At 41.4% G+C, this 21,912-nt stretch overlaps 2 protein-coding genes across 3 annotated transcripts; both read right to left on the bottom strand.

Annotated features, from left to right (window-relative positions):
• Positions 1–2,950: 2,950 nt before the first annotated feature.
• On the bottom strand, positions 2,951–8,912 carry LOC129851398 (mitochondrial import inner membrane translocase subunit Tim17-A-like). 2 transcript variants are annotated; one of them, XM_055917905.1, is made up of 7 exons: positions 8,815–8,912; positions 7,397–7,496; positions 6,854–6,882; positions 6,538–6,601; positions 6,307–6,435; positions 3,568–3,678; positions 2,951–3,436 (listed from the first exon to the last, which is right to left on the bottom strand). In XM_055917905.1, exons 1-7 carry the CDS (start codon positions 8,815–8,817, stop codon positions 3,363–3,365), a joined length of 510 nt encoding a protein of 169 aa, XP_055773880.1. In that variant the 5' UTR covers positions 8,818–8,912; the 3' UTR covers positions 2,951–3,362. The 2 variants fall into 2 exon arrangements, with proteins under 2 accessions (XP_055773880.1, XP_055773881.1); XM_055917906.1 differs by lacking the exon at positions 6,854–6,882 and having other exon boundaries at positions 8,815–8,911.
• Positions 8,913–11,621: 2,709 nt separating this feature from the next.
• lmod1b (leiomodin 1b (smooth muscle)) lies at positions 11,622–18,283 on the bottom strand. The gene is made up of 3 exons (XM_055917903.1): positions 17,741–18,283; positions 13,373–15,169; positions 11,622–13,278 (listed from the first exon to the last, which is right to left on the bottom strand). Exons 1-3 carry the CDS (start codon positions 17,999–18,001, stop codon positions 13,252–13,254), a joined length of 2,085 nt encoding a protein of 694 aa, XP_055773878.1. The 5' UTR covers positions 18,002–18,283; the 3' UTR covers positions 11,622–13,251.
• Between the last annotated feature and the right edge of the window lie 3,629 nt (positions 18,284–21,912).

Below are 21,912 nucleotides of genomic sequence, written 5' to 3'. Positions count from 1 at the left end.
CTTTCTATCATGCTCCTCCAAGAACAGAAACATTTTTTCCCAACTGTTATTGGGATGCATTGCCTTTCCCGGACCCCATTTCAGATTTCCTGTAGCTGAGGACAGGTTTGTGTTTTGTGTAAATAAAGGAAGAAAAATGCTCACATGAGTTAGTCTCCAACAACCCCTATCAGTCAATGTTCACTGAAAAGAAAACTGTGAGACATGGACAACTCTTTCAGGATATCTAGTGTATACTGCCCTCTAGAGGGTGACATGTTTTAGGTTTTATGGCTTTATGCCTTGAGAGTTCTCCAGGCTGAGATAGCGGTCTCTTGAATAACCACATAAGCAACACAACACCAAAGCAAATGATGTAAAAAAAAATACATACCGAGGTTACATAAGATCAAGTGGTATGGTGAGGGTGGCCACCACCTGGTATTGAACACTTTAGATGAAAAGCTACTGAGGATGATAGCGGACTATATTGCCACTCCTATTTGTCATATCTTTAATCTGAGTCCTGGAGGGAAGCAAAAGTCATTCTGCTACCTAAGAATGGTAAAACACCCTTTACCTTTGTTTGACCAGATACAATGCCATTTCACTGTAAACAAATTAACAACAGACATTCAGCATGCTAATAAAGAAAGGGCACTCAACATGTACTGCACTGACACAAATGGCTGATGATTGGTTGAAAGAAATTGATAACAAGAAGATTGTGGGAGCTGTATTGTTAGATTTCAGTACAGCCTTTGATATTATTGACCATAACCTGTTATTGAAAAAACGTACAGTATGTGTTATTGCTTTTCAACCTCTGCCATATCATGGATTCAGAGTTATCTATCTAATAGAACAGAGTTTTATTTAATGGAAGCTTCTCTAATGTTAAACATGTAAAGTGTGGTGTACTGCAGGGGAGCTCTCTTGGCCATCTAATGTTCTCTATTTTCACTAATGACCTACCACTAGCCTTAAGTAAAGCCTGTATGTCTATGGATGCTGATGATTCAATATTGTACACGTCAGCAACCACGGCTAGTGAAATCACTGCAACCCTAAACAAAGAGTTGCAGTCAGTTTTAGACTGGGTGGCCAGTAATACACTGGTGCTGGACATCTCTAAAACACTGTATTTGGTACATACATTCCCTAAGTTCTAGACATCATCTGAATCTCATAATGAATAATGTGACTGTTGAGCAAGTTGAGGAGACTAAATTACTTGGTGTTACCTTGGAATGTAAACTGTCATGGTCAAAACATATTGATTCAATGGTTGTAAAGATGGAGAGAAGTCTGTCCTTGATAAAGAGATGCTTTGCTTTTTTGACACCACACACCACAAATCAAGTTTTGAAGGCTCTAGTTTGATCTTATCTTGATTATTGCCTAGTCATATGGTCAGGTGCTGCAAAGAAAGACCTAGCAAACTGTTGCTGGCCCAGAACAGAGCAGCATGTCTTGGTCTTCATTGTAATCAGAAGGCCAATATCCATACTATGCATGCCAATCTCTCTTGGTTAAAAGTAGAGGCTGACTGCGTCGCTTCTTGTTTTTCTAAGAAACAATGTGTTGAAAATTCCAAATAGTTTGCAGTCAACTTACAACACTGACACACACCTACCCCACAAGACATGCCACCAGGGTTCTTTACACAGTCCACAAATCTCGAACTAATTCAAGGAAACGCACAGTATTATATAGAGCCATGATTGCATGGAACTCCCATCTCAGATTGTTCAAGTGAACAGCAAACCTGGCTTTCAAAAACAGATAAAGTAACACCTCACAGCACAACACAATCCCCTATTTGACCTAAATATTTTGTGTATATGTGTGTATTGACATATATACTGAGTGTACAAAACATTAAGTACACCTTCCTAGTATTGCCCTCAGAACAGACTCAATTCATGAAGGCATGGACTCTACAAGGTGTCGAAAGCATTCCACAGGGATGCTGGCCCATGTTGACTCCAATGCTTCCTACAATTGTGTCAAGTCAGCTGGATGTCCTTTGGGTGGTGGACCATTCTTGATACAAGGGAAACAGTTGAGCGTGAAAAACCCAGCAGCGTTGCGTTCTTGACACAAACCAGTGCGCCTGGCACTACCATACCCGTCGAAAGGCACTTAAATCGATTGTCGATCACCCTCAATGGCACACGTACACAATCCATGTCTTAATTGTCGAGGATTCAAAATCCTTCTTTAACCTGTCTCCTCCCCTCCATCTACACTGATTGACATGGATTTAACAAGTGACATCAATAAAGGATCATAGCTTTCACCTGGTCAGTCTCATAGAGTAGATGTCTGTAATCTTTTGTACACTCAGTGTATACTGTATGTAACTGAGCCTAGACACCACTGAATATAAATGACGGCCTAGAATAATAGGTCTTTAGTTGTATTTTTGTTTTTTATGTCACGTTTCATGATTTGTATGGACCCCAGGAAGAGTAGCCGCACAATCCACACGATGAGCATACTCATCAAGTTGCACTCCGTGATAATTTGAAGGTAAAATAAAAGCTACAAAATAATTGTATTTGACCAATTTTATTCTTGTTTAATTCAATCTGTCATACAGATACGTTGTATCAACCCCTTGCATGAGGACCATAAGTCACTATAAAAACCTAAGATTTCAGGGACAGCATAATGAATTGTTTGCCTTTTATACCATTCAATAAAAGCAATTCATAAAATGCCCACTTACATTTTAAATTTACAAAATGGCGAGCACAAGCACAGGATAAGATGAACAAGGCAAATAAGCAAAACATATCAAATGCATGCAGGAAAGCCTATATATACACACATACGAAAAACATTTTACAAGTTTGGAAGGGTCCATCTTTGAGTTGATATTGACATAGCCATGGCAGTGCCCATGGCTCAACATCAGCTCCAGTGTATCTGGCACACTTGCAGGGTAGGGTATTACATGCATGTATTTTTTTTTTTTTTTTTTTTACCTTTATTTAACTAGGCAAGTCAGTTAAGAACAAATTCTTATTTTCAATGACGGCCTAGGAACAGTGGGTTAACTGCCTGTTCAGGGGCAGAACGACAGATTTGTACCTTGTCAGCTCGGGGATTTGAACTTGCAACCTTCCGGTTACTAGTCCAACGCTCTAACCACTAGGCTACCCTGCCGCCCCAATGTATGATTATACAAACTACAAACTTTTCCCTCGTCTCCAGTTCAGATATTTTAACCAATGTAGGGTGAACTACGCACAACTGACAAGGCTGAAGATGGTAAAAGGCAATTGCAATTGCGTATTGTGTAGTATTTGTCCTCCATTTCCCCAGTGTAACTTCAGCAAGGAATTCAAAAAGGCCTAGAGACTGAGAGGGACCTCTCACTGGTACTGTCTGTAGTCTCCTCCAAAGGAAGGGGCAGGCATGGGGGCTGGCTCCTCAGCAAACTGGGGACCTGTATAAAGAGGAGAAGAGGTGAGATCAGGGATAATCTATTGAAAAGACAACTGGGCAGTCATTTGTATTCTCTATAAGCCTTCATTGAAGCCCTGAGAATCATCTATAGCATAGCTCAGTGACACTCACCAGTTGGGAACTGTGATGAAGCAAATCTAGTGAGCAGGATCCCAGCACCCTCTATCAACGCCAGCAGTATACCTCCCATTGCTGCAGAGCCCACCATGGCCACAGGTCCATCTGAAGAGAACAGTAGAGAAATCAGAAAAACAGACTAGCCTTGACAGTAAACCAAAACACAACATTTACAGTGCACTGTGAAAGTAAATCAGACCCTGTTCCCTTTTCCCTCATTTTATTACAGTACAGCCTGATTATAAAATGGATTAAATATTTTTCTTCCTCTTATCAATCTACACACAATACCCCATAATGACAAAGCGAATGTTTGCAAATGTATTAAAAACTAAAAACAGAAGTATTCAGACCATTTGCTATAAGACTTGAAATAGAGCTCCGGTGCATCCCATTTCCATTGATGATCCTTGAGATGTTGCTACAACTTGATTGGAGTTCAGCGGTGGTACATTTAATTGATTGGACATGATTTGGGAAGGCACACACCGGTCTATATAAGATCCCATAGTTGACAGTGAGGTCGAAGGAATTGTCCGCAGAGCCCCGAGACAGGATTGTGTCGAGGCACAGATCTGGGGAAGGGTACCAAAAAATGTCTGCAGCATTGAAGGATCCCAAGAACACAGTGGCCTCCATCATTCTTAAACGAAAGAAGTTTGGAACCACCAAGACTCTTCCTAGAGCTGGCCGCCCACCCAAAGTGAGCAATTGGGGGAGAAGGGCCTTGGTCAGGGAGGTGACCAAGAACCCGATGGTCAATGACAGAGCTCCAGAGTTCCTCTGTGGAGATGGGAGAACCTTCCAGAAGGACAACCATCTCTGCAGCACTCCACCAATCAGGCCTTTATGGTAGTGTCCAGACAGTAGCCACTCCTCAGTAAAAGGCACGACAGCCCGTTTGGAGTTTGCCAAAAGGCACCTAAAGGACTCAGTCTCTCGGTCCCTGCTTTGATGCACCTGTACTGACCTTGCCTTCTGGATGATAGCTGGGTGAACAGGCAGTGGCTCGGGTGTTTGTTGTCCTTGATGATCTTTATGGCCTTCCTGTGACATCGGGTGGTGTAGGTGTCCTGGAGGGCAGGTAGTTTGCCCCCGGTGATGTGAGGTCTGCACAACGCATCCCCGGGGGCAAACTACCTGCCCTCCAGGACACCTTCTACGTCTGTAGAAAACCTGGCACCATCCCTACGCTGAAGCATGGTGGTGGCAGCATCATGCTGTGGGGATGTTTTTCAGCGGCAGGGACTGGGAGACTAGTCAGGATCGAGGGAAAGATGAAAGGAGCAAAGTAAAGAGATCCTTGATGAAAACCTGTTCCAAAGCATTCAGGACGTGACTGAGGTGAAGGTTCTCCTTCCAACAGGACAAAGACCCTAAGCACACAGCCAAGACAATGCAGGAGTGGCTTCAGAACAATTCTCTGAATGTCCTTGAATGGCCCAGCCAGAACTCAGACTTGACCCCGATTGAACATCTCTGGAGACCTGAAAATAGCTGTGCAACGACGCTCCCCATCCAACCTGACAGAGCTTGAGAGGATCTGCAGAGAACAATGGGAGAAACTTCCCAAATACAGGTGTGCCAAGCTTGTAGCGTCATTCCCAAGAAGACTCGAGTCTGTAATCGCTGCCAAAGGTGCTTCAAAGTACTGAGTAAAAGGTCTGAATACTTATGTAAATGTCATAGTTTTTATTTTTTAATAAATTAGCATAATTTTCTAAAAAACTGTTTTTGCTTCGTCGTTATAGGGTATTGAGTGTAGATTGATGAGAAAAAAAATTTGTTAATACATTTTAGAATAAGGCTGTAAGGTATCAAAATGTGGAAAAAGTCAAGGTGCCCGAATACGTTCTGAATGCACATTGAGTGAAAAAACACTATGCCTACACAAATGTTCAGAATTGAAATGCACATATTGTGGGTAGTGGGTATATTTGAGAGGGGAATAAGCATGGAAAAATACATAGCTGTGTTAAACAAGGTACAAACGGTGCAAATGTTCTTATAAGATACCGTACGAGGGTGTTTTGTTGCGAGTATGATGTGGGATGGAGAAAAATATGAAGGTCCTTCACAGCAATGCTGTCGCTTGTAGACTTGAAATGAGAATTACTAACCAAATGAGTCCCACCATTACGCCGGCGTAAGTCTGTGTGATTAACGGCAGTTGAGCTAGAGCAGTGTTTGTGAGACAAGGGCCGATCCCGAAGCCGGGTCCTTTTTAGAAACATTTCTGTAGAGTCTGAATGGTTTGAGCCACAAACTATTACAATCTATCTATGAAAAGAAGAGACATGCTTTGCTCTATGACGCTCACAGAAGAGTCATTAAAAGGGGTTCATCTACATAAAAGATCATATTAGTGTCTATAATAAACTCACAGTTGCCGTCACAAACTCCTACAATTTGTCACTGACTAGTTGGATATTCATTTCCCAGTGAGCAAACAATTTCTGTACTTACAGCCTTCATATAAATTCATTTTTATCAGGTTTTTGCTTTGAATGACCTTATTTTTTTATTGACACTTGTTAATAAAACTCACGAATGCAATTATTTATGTGAAATTGTTTTGTGTTCTACTTGTAGCCCTGGTTGTCTTGTAAAGAACATGGTAAAACCCTTCATTGTGAGTCTAAATATAAGGGTTGGACATGCAGATATATGAAAGTCAGATAAAAGTGATTTCTGCTGAGGTCTTGGGACTGATAGGGTTAAATTATCACTCACTTCTTGCTGCGAGGATGGCTCCAGTCATGGCCCCGCTTGTGATGGAGTTCCAGGGGTCCTCTTTCTCCCGTACCTTTACCAACCCACAGTCAATCATGGAGAAGAGGCCTCCCCATACTGCAAAGCTACCTACAAGAAAAACAATCCACAGAAAGCCACAATGCATTACACTCAGAGAATAAAATAAGGACCAAATATGGCAAATACGTTTCAATTTGAATGTGCACTCACCCCCCAACTGTGGGGCTCTGGTTTTGATGGCAGTCATGCTACCTTTCAATCGGTGGCTCATCCCCTGAGAACAGAAAGAAGATGCATCAAAACTCCTCATTCGTCACACCTCACTTAACCCCTTTTCATGACTCCAATTTCATTCCATTGAACCATTAGAGGTCTCCATTAGCCATGTGTGGCAAATGACAGAAGGCTGCACAAATGCTCTGTTTAAAACACAAATAGAACTAACGTGCAATACTGTTTAGGAAAAATGTAGAACTTAACTCATATAAGCGAGAAACAAAATGTCAAATACAAAAGGCACACTTACTGTAAGCAGTTCAGGAACGTTGCACCCGGCTGTATTTTAAGAAACACAGAAAAGTGGAATGGAACAATGGAAATGTGAGCGCAAGGTGAGAGGATGTGTCGTAGTGTAACAGTCGGGTGCAACTTCGCTAAACTGCGCAAAGTATGTATATCTTTTGTATTTGAAACATTCTTTCTCGCTTATATGAAAGTTCCAAAGATTACCAAACCGTAACTTTAGCAAGGATTAACAATGTTTCTAAATGTTAAAACAAAGCGTTGGGATTGTAGTTCACATGGAGCCAGCTGTCCTCCAAACCATCCATTACCTGAAAACCCAAGACAGGGAAGGACTGTATACCACCTTGGGTTCTCCAGAGCCACACCTCACTATGCCCAACTCATTCAGCAAAGTGCTAAATTCTTTGTCAAACAAGGGCTGTAATTGACAGGCATTTTCATAAGTTAAAATGTAACTGTTCCTTCAAGTTACAAAGGCCGTATCAAACATAGCTGTCAACTTAATTTTGCACATGGGTGAATTTATTTACATGGCTTTACATACTGAAGGTGAATTTCTGAAGCCCTTGACTGCCTGGAAGATCCCTCCTCCAATGGCCCCCATGGTGAAAGCACCTCCACAGTCGTCCACAATTCTCCACGGACTGCAAAAACACAGTGTGTTCAATAAACACAGATAACCACACCACAGGTATCTAACAGTTTTTCTTCAGGGTCATGGGTGCATTTAACTTTGATACAACCAATATAGTTTTTACACTGTGCTGGAATGTAAAAACAAAACAAAAAAACCTCTTGGATCAAGGCTAGAGTGCATTTAAATTAAAATGCATGAAAAATGTTTTGATTGCCACACTGAGTAGATACCGGTAGGCTAACCATAGTAACATACTGCTTTACTCATCTCATATGTATATACTGTATTCTATTATATTGAGTCAATACCACTCCGACATTGCTCGTCCTAATATTTAAAGATTTCTTAATTCCACTTTTACTTTTTAGATATGTGTATTGTTAGATATGGTTGGAGCTAGGAACACAAGCATTTTGCTACACCTGCAATAACATCTGCTAAATATGTGTATGTGACCAATACATTTGATTTGGCTAATGTAGTTGCTTGAAACGTAGCTACGCTGTGCTAGCAGCACATACCTTACAAACTACTAATAGCTAGCTAGCATATCACTTTATTTTCAGCTTTAACTAGGCAAGTCAGTTAAGAACAAATTCTTGTTTACAATGACGGCCTACCGGGTAACAGTGGGTTAACTGCCTTGTTCAGCGGTAGAACGACATATTTGTACCTTGTCAGCTCGGGGATTTGATCCAGCAACCTTTCAGTTACTGGCCCAACGCTTTAACCATAAGGCTACCTTAACGAGTAGATGAACGTCAGTGAGATAGCTAGTTAGTTACTATTATACTTAATATGATATATTAATGTATTAGGTAGCTATGCTTTCTCATGTGGATGGAGCATGCAGACATTACATCACACACTATGAAATGATTGAGCAACCACAATCCATAGTTAGCAGGCTAGTAAAGTAGCAGGGCTAGCTAGTTACTTGTGAACCGTGAACGTGGGAAATATCTAATCCGACTAATTTGTGGTGAATAGTGTGGATCACACAACGTATGCGTGAAATTATACGATTTTAACGTCGTTACCACCACCAACGTTTAAACGCTCAACAAGGTCATTGAAGAGTGCTTCCCAACGAACATGGCTTGCTTGCTAGCTAGCTAGCTGCGTTAGCTAGATAACTAATTGAATTAGCTAGCATCGTTAGCTTAGCTGAATATCTTCGGATTTGGGGGTTTAAATACTCGTTTTGATGAACGATATATTGATTGTATATTTTAACAGGTTATATATGATGTTAGGACACCATAATAACAAGACCGGTAAAGCTGTCTTGCACTTCAGTTAGCTAGCTAGCTACCAAGACTCACCATGGCTCCCGTGCGTATTCCTCCATTTTGTTATTTCAATGGTCCTCCAGTCGTCACTAGTTCCCACAGCCACAAAGTCATAAACCCCGCCCATTTCTACCATTTCTCTTCATAAAATGGGATTTTAACCCTAACCTTAACCACACTACCAACCTTATGCCTAACCCTAACCTTAAATTAAAACCAAAAATAAATGTTTTACTATATAGCCACTTTTGACTTTGTGTCTGTGCTTGTTCCCCCTGATGTAACTGCCAACAACAACCGGAGAAACGACTACGTCATCACTAAATAAATAATGTAGCTATTGCAATATTACATTTTAATTGAATATTTTATCACAGAGTTTATAAACCCAGAAGCCCAACATCGCAAAACTTCCAGGAACGCTTGCGAAGCAGACTAAGCAGACCAGGCAGGGGTTTGAGAAGTCACTGGCCTGTTCCGAGATGGATAGCGTCAAACCCGTGATGTATCATGAGTAAATTGTGACTGACTGATCTACAAATAATAATGAGTCGTTATTTATGATGCAAGGTCATTTGTAGATCAGTCAGTCGGCAGTCACCTGCACTGTCAAACAAGGCGAATCAGAGAAGTTAAAAATTATTCCCAGTTGTTAATTTTCTCAATCTAAATGCACAATTTAGATTTGAGACAATGTAGTTGTAGTTTAACATATTATTACTCCAATAACGCTCAACACCACAGTGCCCACGAAGCTCATCACTAAACTAAATTCTTCTTGAACTGCACTGTTGGTTAAGGGCTTGTAAGTAAGCATTTCACGGTAAGGGCTACACTTGTTGTATTTGGCGCACGTGACAAATAAAGTTTGATTTGATTTGATTTCGTGAACAAGACAAACTGGCAGGTTTAATTTTTTTTATAAAAAACTACTATATATCGAAGGAGTGCATTTGATTTGACAATTTGCACTTGCGCAGTTCGGCGCGGAACAACCATTAGACCCTTATTATAGGGCTTGTTCGATATTGCAGCCGACAGTGCAGGCGGATGCCGGCTGACTGATCTGCAAATCACCTTGCGTCATAAATAACTAGTCATTAATATTTGTAGATCATTCAGTCAGACACAATTTACCCGTGATACATTACAGCTTTTATGCTCTCGAACACGGCCACAGTCTATGGTTAGATCCGATTACATATTTCTGCGCATGAGTTTAGCTAGCCAACGTGACGTCGCCATGAAATCGCGATCAGGGATTTCAATTGGAGAAGCAGTTTCTAGCTTCATACTGTACTGTCTGTAGTTTTATCTTCGTCTATACCTCTTCACTAAAATAGAAAGTCAAGACAAACTCTGGGCCCTATTATGGTCAGAAAAAACTCCTGACCCTTTAAGAATTTAATTGATTTTCTGAAAACTAGTTTGTCATCTAGCTGTCCAAAGACTATTTTTGGTTAAAGACTCCCCAAAGACCAAACTCTTTCCTTATAATCTAAATTGAATTATTAGTGCCCCAAGTTTTTCCTGAGCACTGACCTGACCAGGAAAAAACGGTCAAATCACATCAAAGACTCTAGGCCTACACTTCAGATGTTCCATCCAATCTGGGGCGGCAGGTAGCCTAGTGGTTAAGAGCAGTAAACAAAAGGTTGCTGGTTCAAATCCCTGGGATGACTAGGTGAACAATCTGTCAACATGCCCTTGAGAAACACTCTATTCACTCTGGATAAGAGCATCTGCTAAAATGTCAATCTTGTCAGATCATATGGAAAAACTCATGGCCCAAGTTATAAAGTGTAATTACACAAGCTGATCATTTCAGGAATAGCCCACTGTTTGGGCTATTACACAAGCTGATCATTTTCAGATTCCTTCCTACCCCACTCCCCATCAGACCAGCGTTCATGGGGAGAGCCAGACAGACCGCTGGCCCACTTCCCATTATTAGGAACGAGAAAGGAATGAATCACAGTGCAACTCCTCATTGAGAAATGACCAAATATAGGCATTTCATGGATGCAGAGGTTTAGGCCAGGCAGTCGAAATGTAAACTGACCTGTTGCTATCCCTCTCAACCCCAAGTGCACTGGCCGGTAGAGAGCAATGCTTTTCCACTGCCTTGAACATGATGTCCTTAAAGGAGCCATCTCACAACTTCTCAAATGTTGTCAGAACTAGTAGCAGTGCTTGACTTGGAGTGAAATAGGTGCCGGGACTCCTTTGGGATGCCGCTACTGTTTATATTTAGGCACTTTTGAGCTAATATTCTATAAGAGGCGCAGGAGCTCTAGCAGTAGAAACATTGAGGTGCCGGTACTCCGCTCGAGTGAGCTCCCACCCAAGTCAAGCACTGGTAGTAGACAGTCCCCTCTCTTTTGTTGGTTGTGTGAAGGACATGATCTTGTGGGAGAGAACTTGTGGAGTATACTGTACTGTACTCTCCAACTAAAGTTCACATTCCATTTAGTCTTGTCTGCCAGCCATGTGTACAGAAATGGAAATCAGATTGACATTACAGTATACACACAACAGTGCATCAGATCATTAGCTTTCTGTTCCCAAGGAACACTTCAGTGCTCTCTGTGTGTGTACACAAACATTTGATTAGGATCCATTTGACATTGTATACTCGGCATGGCACACAGAATGGTCCATTCGGTCACAAAGCTTCGATATCATTGCAGGTTACAGGGCTCTACCAAGACAACATATCTTATATAGATGCTGGAAATGATTCCTGATTCTGTCAACCAAGCAATAGACAGACATAGCCTACTGAATACTTCTCAAGCAGAAGAAATTGTATTAAGATTAAAAATGGAAATGTCCCCCTGAAAGGAAAATATTTTTTAATAGATGTTTAACATTTAAACAAAATACAGTAAATGTATCCCTAGCATTTTCTTTGTATCAGTACTGTACTATCAAATAATGGATAGATATTACCTCATCCTGTATCTTATTATTAGACTAAGTATGTTTACCTTTATTCTTGTTGTACTTCATTGCAAAGTTGTTAAAATATAGTTTATTATATTACACTTTCAATTGCAAACATATCAGTACTTTTTATTAAAGGTATACAAGCTCTGTAAGTAAAGTTAGTGAAGTCCAATATGACAGAGAAACCACATTATGCATACAAATAGTCAATAGTCACTTTTAGAGCAGCGAGACACTCTGTACAACATCACATCCAATTTTAAAGTTTTTTCAAATGTATTATTATTTTGTATTTTATTTAACTAGGCAAGTCAGTTAAGAACACATTCTTATTTATCATGAATGACGGCCTATCCCGGCCAAACCGGGACTGACGCCGCTGGGCCAATTGTGCGCCGCCCTATATGGGACTCCCAATCACGGCTGGTTGTGATACAGCCCGGGATTGAACCAGCGTCTGTGGTGACACCTCTAGCACTGAGATGCAGTGCCTTAGACCGCTGCACCACTCGGGAGCTAGTATTGCATTGCTCAACAAGGCTGCTCTGACATGTTAATAAAATAAACTGTTTTGACATCCTTAGTAGTAAGACATCCAGCCTAGAATATATTTGCATTGTTGTTGCTCTAAATAGTATTCTATGATTTGTTCTCTTTGCTTTTGACAGTGTCGTTTTTTTTCTTCTGTTAGAATTATTATTTTTTGCACTTTAAGCAAAATGTATGAAAATAGCTTTATACATAACGTTGTTATTACTAAAAGGGCGACCATATAAAACTGATCTTCCTTACTGAATCGTTCAAAGAAGACTGGGATTATAGGTTGCTTTTTATGTGAAAACTTTGCCTGAGATGTCAGTCTTGAGATTTGGCAATGACACACATTACAAACCACCTTCTCTCCTCCCCCTGTGAATTATTGAAGTCTAACCCCATTTTAATTCCCTGATAATATACCATGGAGAATCAGCAGTTTTGGCAAAATTCTATGTCACAAGCCACGAGGTGATTCCCTCCACAAATAAATAAACTGTCAAATTACAGTCCAATTTTTCAATGAATGTTAAAGTAGATTTGTATAGAATTGACAGAAAACTGTTTGACCTGCTTGTCAGTTACCACGCCCCCACATTATACTGTACACATCATGCTACATATGCTTGTCAACATACCATATGAATGGCTTCATAATCTAGTGCAAATAACAGGCAAAGTATCAACACAGACAAAGGCAGACAAATAGGACCTCAGGGCACATCCTGCTGAAAAACTCCCTCCACAGGGTCCCTGCGGTCCAGCGTATAGCTTAAGGAGAGAACTCACGGCACAGTGGAAGCCGTGCATCCAATAGAAATCATCTGTTCATTCTCTGCTTGCCTGCCTTATCAACCTCGCAGCACAGTGGTCAGACTGTGTGTCTGTCTATGCATGGGATGTGTAGGAGTTTTGATCCACGCTCAAGACCACCTGTGAGATCTATGTCCTTCCTATTTCTTGGGTTATGGTCTCGATTCCAGAGGATTACTGCAACAGCTTTGGTACCGCAACCTGTAGGAAGGGAGGGGATGGTGTATGGATATGCATATAAATGTATTACAACTCATTCTATGTCTATCAGCTATTGATCCTTGCCCCATCTTACCTTCTTCAGTTTCTTCATATTGGCACTCCTAATGGAGTCCAGCAGTTGGTCCCTGGAGTTAACACCGGCTTTGTTGGCCTTATCATCCATCTTCCTCTGTGATGCAGGCGTCAGGGAGTTGCGTAGGGAGTCTATGTCCAGCATGGTGGGTGGAGGTGGGGGTGGTCCTCCAGGAGGAGGGGGTGGAGGAGGTCCCCCTCCTGGTCCTCTTTTAGGAGTCAACTTCGGCGAGGGCATTGGTGAGGGATGTGGGGAGGGTTTAGGGGAAGCCTTGGGGGAACCCCGGAGGAATCCTCCAGCAGTTTTGGGGACCTCCAGCGCCCCTTTCTTCTCACCATTGGCCTGGGCCAGCTTCTGCTCCTGTAGGCGCCGCTGTCGCTGCTTGTCCATGTTGCGGCTCAGGATGTTGGTCATGGTCATGCGTGGGCCGGCAAGCTCAAAGCCATAGCCCAGCTTCAGGAGGGTGGTGTTGTCTTTCAATATCTTGGTCATTTCCATTTCTGTCTTGCCCCCACAGATGTGCCTCTGGTTGTGGAAGCGCAGCTCGGTGAGTGTAGTGTTTTTCTGCAAGGCCTGGATCAGGGCCATTATACCCTTGGGGGTGAGAAGGTTCGAGTCCAGGTTGATGCTTGTGATGGACGTGTTGCTGCGCAAGGTGCCAGCGATGGCGTAGGCCACATGGTCGTCAGCACGGCAGTTGGCCAAGGCGAATGTCTTAATGTGGGTGTTTTTATTCAAGGCCTCTGTGAACTGGATGAGTGTTTTAGCCTTGATGACCTCAGAGTTGTTGACGTTGAGCTCGGTCATGGTGGGGTCGTTGCTGCGAACCTGCTCCATGAGGTCATCGAACATGCTGGAGTCCTCGTCTTCTTCCTCCTCTACTTTGGGCTTGCTAGGTGTGCTCTTGTTTGCCACACAGTTCCCACATTGTTCATCACCCTTGATGGATTTTAGTCCTTCATTCAAATCTTTTCCCTTTTTCTCTTCTGTTTCCTTATCTGTGATACTCCTATCTTTCGCTTTCATACTGTCCTTACGTTTTAACACCATGTCTTTCTCATTACCCTTACCATCTTCTTTCACTTTCTCCTTAGGATCTTCCTTCTCCTCTTGCTTCTCACTTCCGCTCTCCTCCTCTTTTGGCGACTTTTGACGCTCAAGTTTCAAGTCAAATTTGTCTTTATTGGGCTTGTCCTTCTCTTCCACTCTGGATTTCTTATCTTCTGGTTTACTCTCTTCAACGTGACTTTGCTTTTCCACCAACTTTGACACAAGTCCCCTTGTCTTGTTTTCACCTCTTTTCCTACTCTCCTCCTTTCTTTCTTTCTCCTTGATCTCCTCTTTTTCCTTTTTCTCCTGTAACTTGGAGATCATTTCTTTTGTCTTATTACTGGTGCTCAATCTATTGTCTCTTTTCTCCTTAAGCTTGCTATCCTCATTTTTCTCTCTTTCTTTGGCATCCTCTTTCTCTACAATGTCCCTACTCTCCCCTCTCCCGAATCTGTCTCTAGTTGTATCTTTCACGTCAGTGTCGCTACTCTCAACTCTTTTGAAGCTTTCTCTAGGTGTCTCTTTCACATCTTTTTCTTTGCTCTCCTCTCTCCTGTATCTACTGGACAGGCTGGCTCTGTCCTCTTTAGTACAGTCCGGGTCTTTGTTATTTCTCTCCACCATCTTGTTCTCTCGTTCAGTGGAGATACTTGATTGCCTCCTGATCCCTCCTCCTTCCTTCCCCTCCTGACTCAGGCCCATCTTCCTCAGGTACTCTTGTTTCCGGCTCTCCTTCTTGGGTTCTCCCTGCAGGAGAAGAAACATTACATAGGGATGTTTCCAAAGTGAAGTGAATCTGAATAGTATACTGTACACATTGACGAGACTTTTAAGAATCCACACAACATTCCAAACACTAATATACTGAACAAAAATGTAAACGCATCATTAAAGTGTTGGTCCCATGTTTCATGAGCAGAAATAAAATATCCCAGAAATGTTCCATACGCACAAAAAGTGTATTTCTCTAACATTTGGAGAACAAATTTGTTTACATCCCTGTTAGTGAGCATTTCTTCTTTGCCAAGATAATCCATCACCGGACAGGTGTGGCATATCAAGAAGCTGATTAAATAGCATGATCATTACACAGGTGCACCTTCTGCTGGGGCCAATAAAAGGCCACTAAAATGTGTAGTTTTGTCACACAACACAATGCCACAGATGTCTCAAGTTGAGGGAGAGTGCACTTGGCATGTTGACTGCAGGAATGTCCACCAGAGCTGTTGCCAAATCATTTTATGTTAATTTCTCTACCATAAGCCGCCTCCAACGTCATTTTAGTGGAATTGGCAGTACATTCAACTGACCTCATAACCGCAGACCACGTGTGGGTGAATGGTTTGCTGATGTCAACATTGTGAACAGAGTGCCCCATGGTGGCGGTGGGTTATGGTATTGGTAGGCATAAGCTACGGACAATGAATACAATTGCATTTTATCAATGGTCTTGAGGCACTGCCCCATGTCGCAAGGATCTGTACACAATTCCTGGAAGCTGAAAATGTCCCAGTTCTTCCATGGCCTGCATACTCACCAGACATGTCACCCATTGAGCATGTTTGGGATGCTCTGGATTGACATGTACGACAGCGGGTTCCTGTTCCTGGCAATATCCAACAACTTTGCACAGCCATTGAAGAGGAATGTGACAACATTCTACAGGCCACAATCAACAGCCTGATCTATGCGAAGGAGATGTCGCATTGCATGAGGCAAATGGTGGTCACTGGTGGACACTGACTGTTTTTTGATCAACGCCCCTACCTTCACAAGGTATCTGTGACCAACAGATGCATATCTGTATACCCAGTCATGTGAAATCCATAGATTAGGGTCTAATGATTTTATTTCAATTGACCTATTTCCTGCTATGAACTATAACTCAGTACATTTCATAATTGTTGCATTTATATTTATGTTCAGTAGTTTTCTACGGTATCATTCAATTTGAATCAAGATATTGTGTTTCATGTGTGTTTAATTTGTCAATGTGCCTTGCCTGTTATGGTCATCCCTGCATGGCCACCATTCTATGATGTCAACTAGCAACAGCCCTATTACGATGATTAATCACAGGCCTGTCCTCCAGCTCCAAATCCAAATCAGTCTGTATCCTTGATTATGTAACCCTGTAACCCTTTGTTTACCAATGATTACACAAAAACATGCATTTCCTCATTCGTGTTCTCTAGAAATATTAATATTACATATATTAAAACGAGTCTTGGTAATACCAGTCCAGTTTTATTGCTAGGATATTTATGAAGAATAACATATTGGCTCCCTGAGAGCACAGTATGACATAAACTATGATATAATCCCACAGCATGTAATGTAAACTTGACATTATATACCATGATTTTATAGTGTGCATGGGGGAGCCTTTTTATAGTGCAGAAATACATTTGCAGAGCAGACAAGTGTTTGATTTGTGAGCCTTGCTCCATCTGTTTTGCTGTGCAAGGCTGTGGCCCTGGCAGATGTGTCCTTAAAAGGCGGTAAGGAACAATCAACCAAGGAATTCCATCCGGCCGGGATTAAGAAGCTCGTCAGGGCCCAGGCTCGATCATCTGAAGTGCCCTTTTTTATACACTTCCAACGGCTACCTCATGGCTCGGTTTCCCCCTACCTGGTGGGCCCTATGTCAAAAAGCTGTCAGCTACAAAAACAAAATATATTTGACCTATAAACTAGAAAGCTACTACAATCTGACATCTCTGTATCTTTAAGCATTTCCTCTGTTTACCACAGGAGACTTGAGCGAAAAATGTGAAAGCCTCTGAGGGGTATACAATAATGTTTTTTCTGGCATTAGAACTAGCACAGTGGATCATGATTTATGTGGAGCATGAGCTGCTGGAATATTTTGCAAGGTCCCGTTGGCAGGGGAATAAATATCAGAAGTATCATCAAAATACCTGTTCAAGAAACACTAACCTAAATGAACTATTAGACATTTGTGAATTGTAATTTGTTTCTCTGGCTTCCAACAGCCAGTCCTATTAACCAAAATGTGTTTCATTATAGTATAACAGTTACGTGAAACGGGTGGAGCTGATGTGAGGGGGTTGAAAGTAGTCTCGATATGAAAGGATGTGATCAACTTCCACCACTAAAGGTTTTGTCAACATCGCTGAGAATAAACAGATTTATCAGTTAAGGGATAAATCACGTAGATTAACATAGGATAAACACCTAAAGTGACAGATCGTGTCAGTAAAGCATCTCAGAAGGCAGACTTTAGACCATCTCAGTCTCACACATAATAAACATGAACTGTGGGGGTTCCACTGACTTGATGTTCAGTTATCATACCTCAATAGACTGTTCCCTTTGGCTGAGCTTCCCTGGACGCTCTCGGCTGTCCAGCTTAGCATCCCGGTCCCGAACAGCGTTAGGGGCAGGCTGTTCTATGACTATTCCCTCGTTGGGATCCAGGTCCGGTATCACCAACACCTCCTTCTCCAGCTCCTCCATCTCCTCAGGGGACAGGTTGGACAGCAGGTTGTCCAGATCAGGGTCCTCGCTCACCTGCCGCCCCGTTCGCGTCAGCCCCCTAACCTTCCTCCTGGACATGGTTACCTCTGGCTGGAGAACACTCAAAGAAAATACCCTCGGAGCAGAACAGATGTAAAGGGTTTGTAGCCTACGAGTTGTATGGTATCTCCTTTAGAATATTGTTCTGTCCTAGTGTAGGAGCCTGCAGAATATAGGCCATGGGCCGAAGATGGTGTCTCTCTCACTGAGACGCCACCAGAGGCATCAATTTTGGTGCTAAGAGGGAGGACTAGAGACTCGGCTTGCAGTCAGGTACCAGTATGGAGTGTTAGCCTATCATGAAAGTTGGTGTGTGAGGCTGGGACATTCTTTGAAATCCTGTGAAACTGCATGTCCATATTTAGTGTAGGGTACATAGTCCTTTAAAGGCAAAGGGAAGGGTTGAGCTTACCAGAAATGCCAAAGCATAGTATAACACAGAGCTACTTCCTCTTTCATGATTACAGCATTACTTCAAGAGGGTTCGGTGTTCAATAACACAGACTTCATAAAAACAAACCTGTAAAGTTGAATTTGTATTATAAGATGTGTCCATGCTATTGAGGTGTTTTATTACATAGTTTCATGAGAAAACTAATAACGAGCTAATGACTCTACAAAAACACATGAAACATTGTTCCAACACGAAAAGTCTAACACTGTGCTGAAATACTGTACATTCAAAAATCACATTATGAACTAAAAGAAGAGGGATATTTCACTTGGTGGAAAAGTAACAAATTGAGGACATCTACTGGTCAAAATAGTAAACTTCCATCATTATCATGACCCCTTTCATACATTCAGTGATAGATTGACTTAACATTAGTGGCAACCCGTAATTCAGGGCAGGGGCTGCCCCACCTTTTTATCTTAAAGAAAAACAAATCAAATTGGTTGCCTGTTTGGCATGTTATTTTGGCATTAATACGTGTCACATATCAGTATGCAAACAGTGTAAAAAGATAATAAATAATCATTGACTTAATAAAGCTGCATACAAACATGGTCTCTTTTTTGCTTTCTTGAGTAAGGCAGCTCCAAAATGACTGTGTTTCAGCCTAGCTGTGCTTTCTATGGTTGTGGGGCAACCATCGGAAAATATGGAGTGTAAGGGTTGGTAATGTTCTCTAGTTGCGCCGTGATTGGCTCAGTGTTCTGTCACTCATGGGGATACTACGTCACCGCCAAATCTAAGGGTAGAGCTCGAAAATTCAAGCCCCTTGGATGCTGCCATAGAGTAAAATTAGAAAGTGCCCATCCAAGAAGGCTCAAGGTCATTGGCCACAGATACAATGACCTAAAATCACGTTATATCTACAGTAGCTTTGATTGAACTGATCATGTCAACATTATACTTTCAAAATCTTAGCTAGCAGTCATCATCATGAATCAAGTGGACAATCTACTGGCAAATAATTTTTAATCCTTGTAATATGAAGAGAAATAACTAACAGAAAATATACATAAAACATATTGGTGCTCATCGGCCATTGGATATTAACATTACACAACATGTTGGAAATCACAAATTCAACAATGAGTTTGGAAGGAATCAGTGGCTAACTGCAAGCATTGCAAAGCAATCACTAGCCTGCTATTCAGTGGAGTGGGTATGTGGTCTCAAGTCTGGGTTTAAGGGTCTCTTTTCCAAGCTTAACCTGTTGGGGATGGGGGCGCTGTTTAGACTATTTATGCTAATGTGGCTAATTTTTTAAACGGCTTCCCACAAAATCCTTGATCGTACAATATGCATATTATTATTATTATTGGATAGAAAACAGTCTATAGTTTCTATAGGAGTTGAAATTTTGTCTCTAAGTGGAACAGAGCCCATTCTACAGCAATTTCCCTGACATGGAGTCAGATTTGAGAAACGTTGGCCACTTTTCTGAAGTCATTTAAAAGGGCTCTGTCGTTGCTATGACTATACGGACACTTCTTACGTCTTCCCCTGGATGCCTTTACGTGATGACGATTCCAACGGGCTCGATTGCTCGTTCACAGGCCCTACAAATGAAAAAAACCTTTAGCTAGCAAGTCTTTTCTTGCTGCGTAACGCGCGTGGAAGACACCGACCCTCTCCTGTTCCAAGCGTTAGTTTAGCCTGTTATATTTCTCCGGTCATCTTTTCACTCGTTATAGGAGTTACAAACATCACAAAGTAGTTAATTTAAAGCGTTTTATAGCAATTTATATCCGTTTAGTGCGATTTTGGGACATTTATTTTTGCAACGATGTGAAAAGTTGGGCACGCTTTTCAGTTCATCCCGAACGTAGTTGACATTTCCACATGGCAAGAGGACAGCTTTCCACCAAAAGACGATTTCTCCCAAGAAAGGATCCTTTGCCCAAGATACTGATGGAAGAACAGCTCAAGGTAGGACATTTTTATTATGATAAATCGTGTTTCTGTCGAAACATTTTAGTGGCTTAGGACGCCATGTTTTTTGACGTAGCTTCGCTTGGCGCAAACTGTATTGAAAAGTAAGGATAAATTAAAAAATGTAATAACGCAATTGTATTAAGAATTAAATTGTCTATCAATCCCTGTCCACCCTATATTTTTTAGTCACGTTTATGAGTATTTATGTATAAGAGTAGATCACTGTCTAAGTGGCGCAAGGACGTTTTCTTTACCAGCTTGTCTACATTTCACATTGTCTAACCATGATTTTGGTGGCTAAATATAAACATTTTCGATCAAACTGTATATGCATGTTGTAATGTGATGTTACAGGAGTGTCATCGGAAGAATTCTGAGAAGGTTAGTGAAAAAATTAATATCTTTTGGCGATGTTGACTTTTATCGCTCACTTTGGCTAGAATCAATGCTGGGCTGCTAATTGCTATGTGCTAAGCTAATATAACGATTTATTGTGTTTTCGCTGTAAGACACTTAGAAAATCTGAAATATTGTCTGTATTCACAGGATCTGTGTCTTTCGATTCGTGTATGCTGTGTATTTTTACGAAATGTTTGATGATTAGTAGTTAGGTAAACACGTTGCTCATTGTAATTATTCTAGTCCATTTGTGATGGTGGGTGCAATTGTAAACTATGCCATATACCTGAAATATGCACTTTTTTCTAACAAAACCTATCCCATACCATAAATATGTTATCAGACTGTCATCTAATGAGTTTTTTTGTTGGTTAGGGGCTATAAATATCTTAGTTTAGCCGAATTGGTGATGGCTACTGGTGTTGGTGGACAAATAAAAGATGGTGGATTATGCTAATGTGTTTTTAGGTAATAGATGTACATCTTTACATATTGTGTCTTCCCTGTAAAACATTTTAAAAATCGGAAATGTTGACTGGATTCATAAGATCTGTGTCTTTCATTAGCTGTATTGGACTTTAATGTGTGAAAGTTAAATATTTTAAAAAAATATTTTTTTTGAATTTCGCGGCACTGGTTTTTCAGTGGGGGGGGGGGGGGGGTGCCGCTAGCGCCACGCTGATCCTAGACAGGTTAACAGGATAAACATGCAACATTGGCCATGCTGTCAATCCAGCATGACTTCTGCCGCACTCTAAACAACTGGAAACTCGGAACTAGGAATTCAGAGTTCCAGACAACTGGGAACTCTGGAGAAAAAACGAGATCCGACTGGGAAAATACATTTTGAGCGGTCATCCAACTAGGAATTGTAAGTCAGGAACTCAGATCTCTTTCTAGAGCTCCGACCTGAAGATCACTGAATTCATCATGATTCGACCTTGATTTTTTCCCAAGTTACCAGTTGTCTTGAAAGCACCATAAATCCAGAGAATGCCAGACTTTGATGATAAAATTTGCTCACGAAGGACCGCCGCGCTACCTTCCTGTTCAAGTGAGCACAGCACAAGGTGAGTCCAAAAATGTATTGTATGCTGCTGATGATGTAATATGCCAAATGATGTAATATGCAATATGCCAAGGAGATAGTATTACTTTCTTAGCT

This window comes from Salvelinus fontinalis, chromosome 3, assembly GCF_029448725.1.
Source record: "Salvelinus fontinalis isolate EN_2023a chromosome 3, ASM2944872v1, whole genome shotgun sequence".
Taxonomy (NCBI): Eukaryota; Metazoa; Chordata; class Actinopteri; order Salmoniformes; family Salmonidae; genus Salvelinus; species Salvelinus fontinalis.
This window is presented reverse-complemented; position numbering and strand designations above follow the sequence as displayed.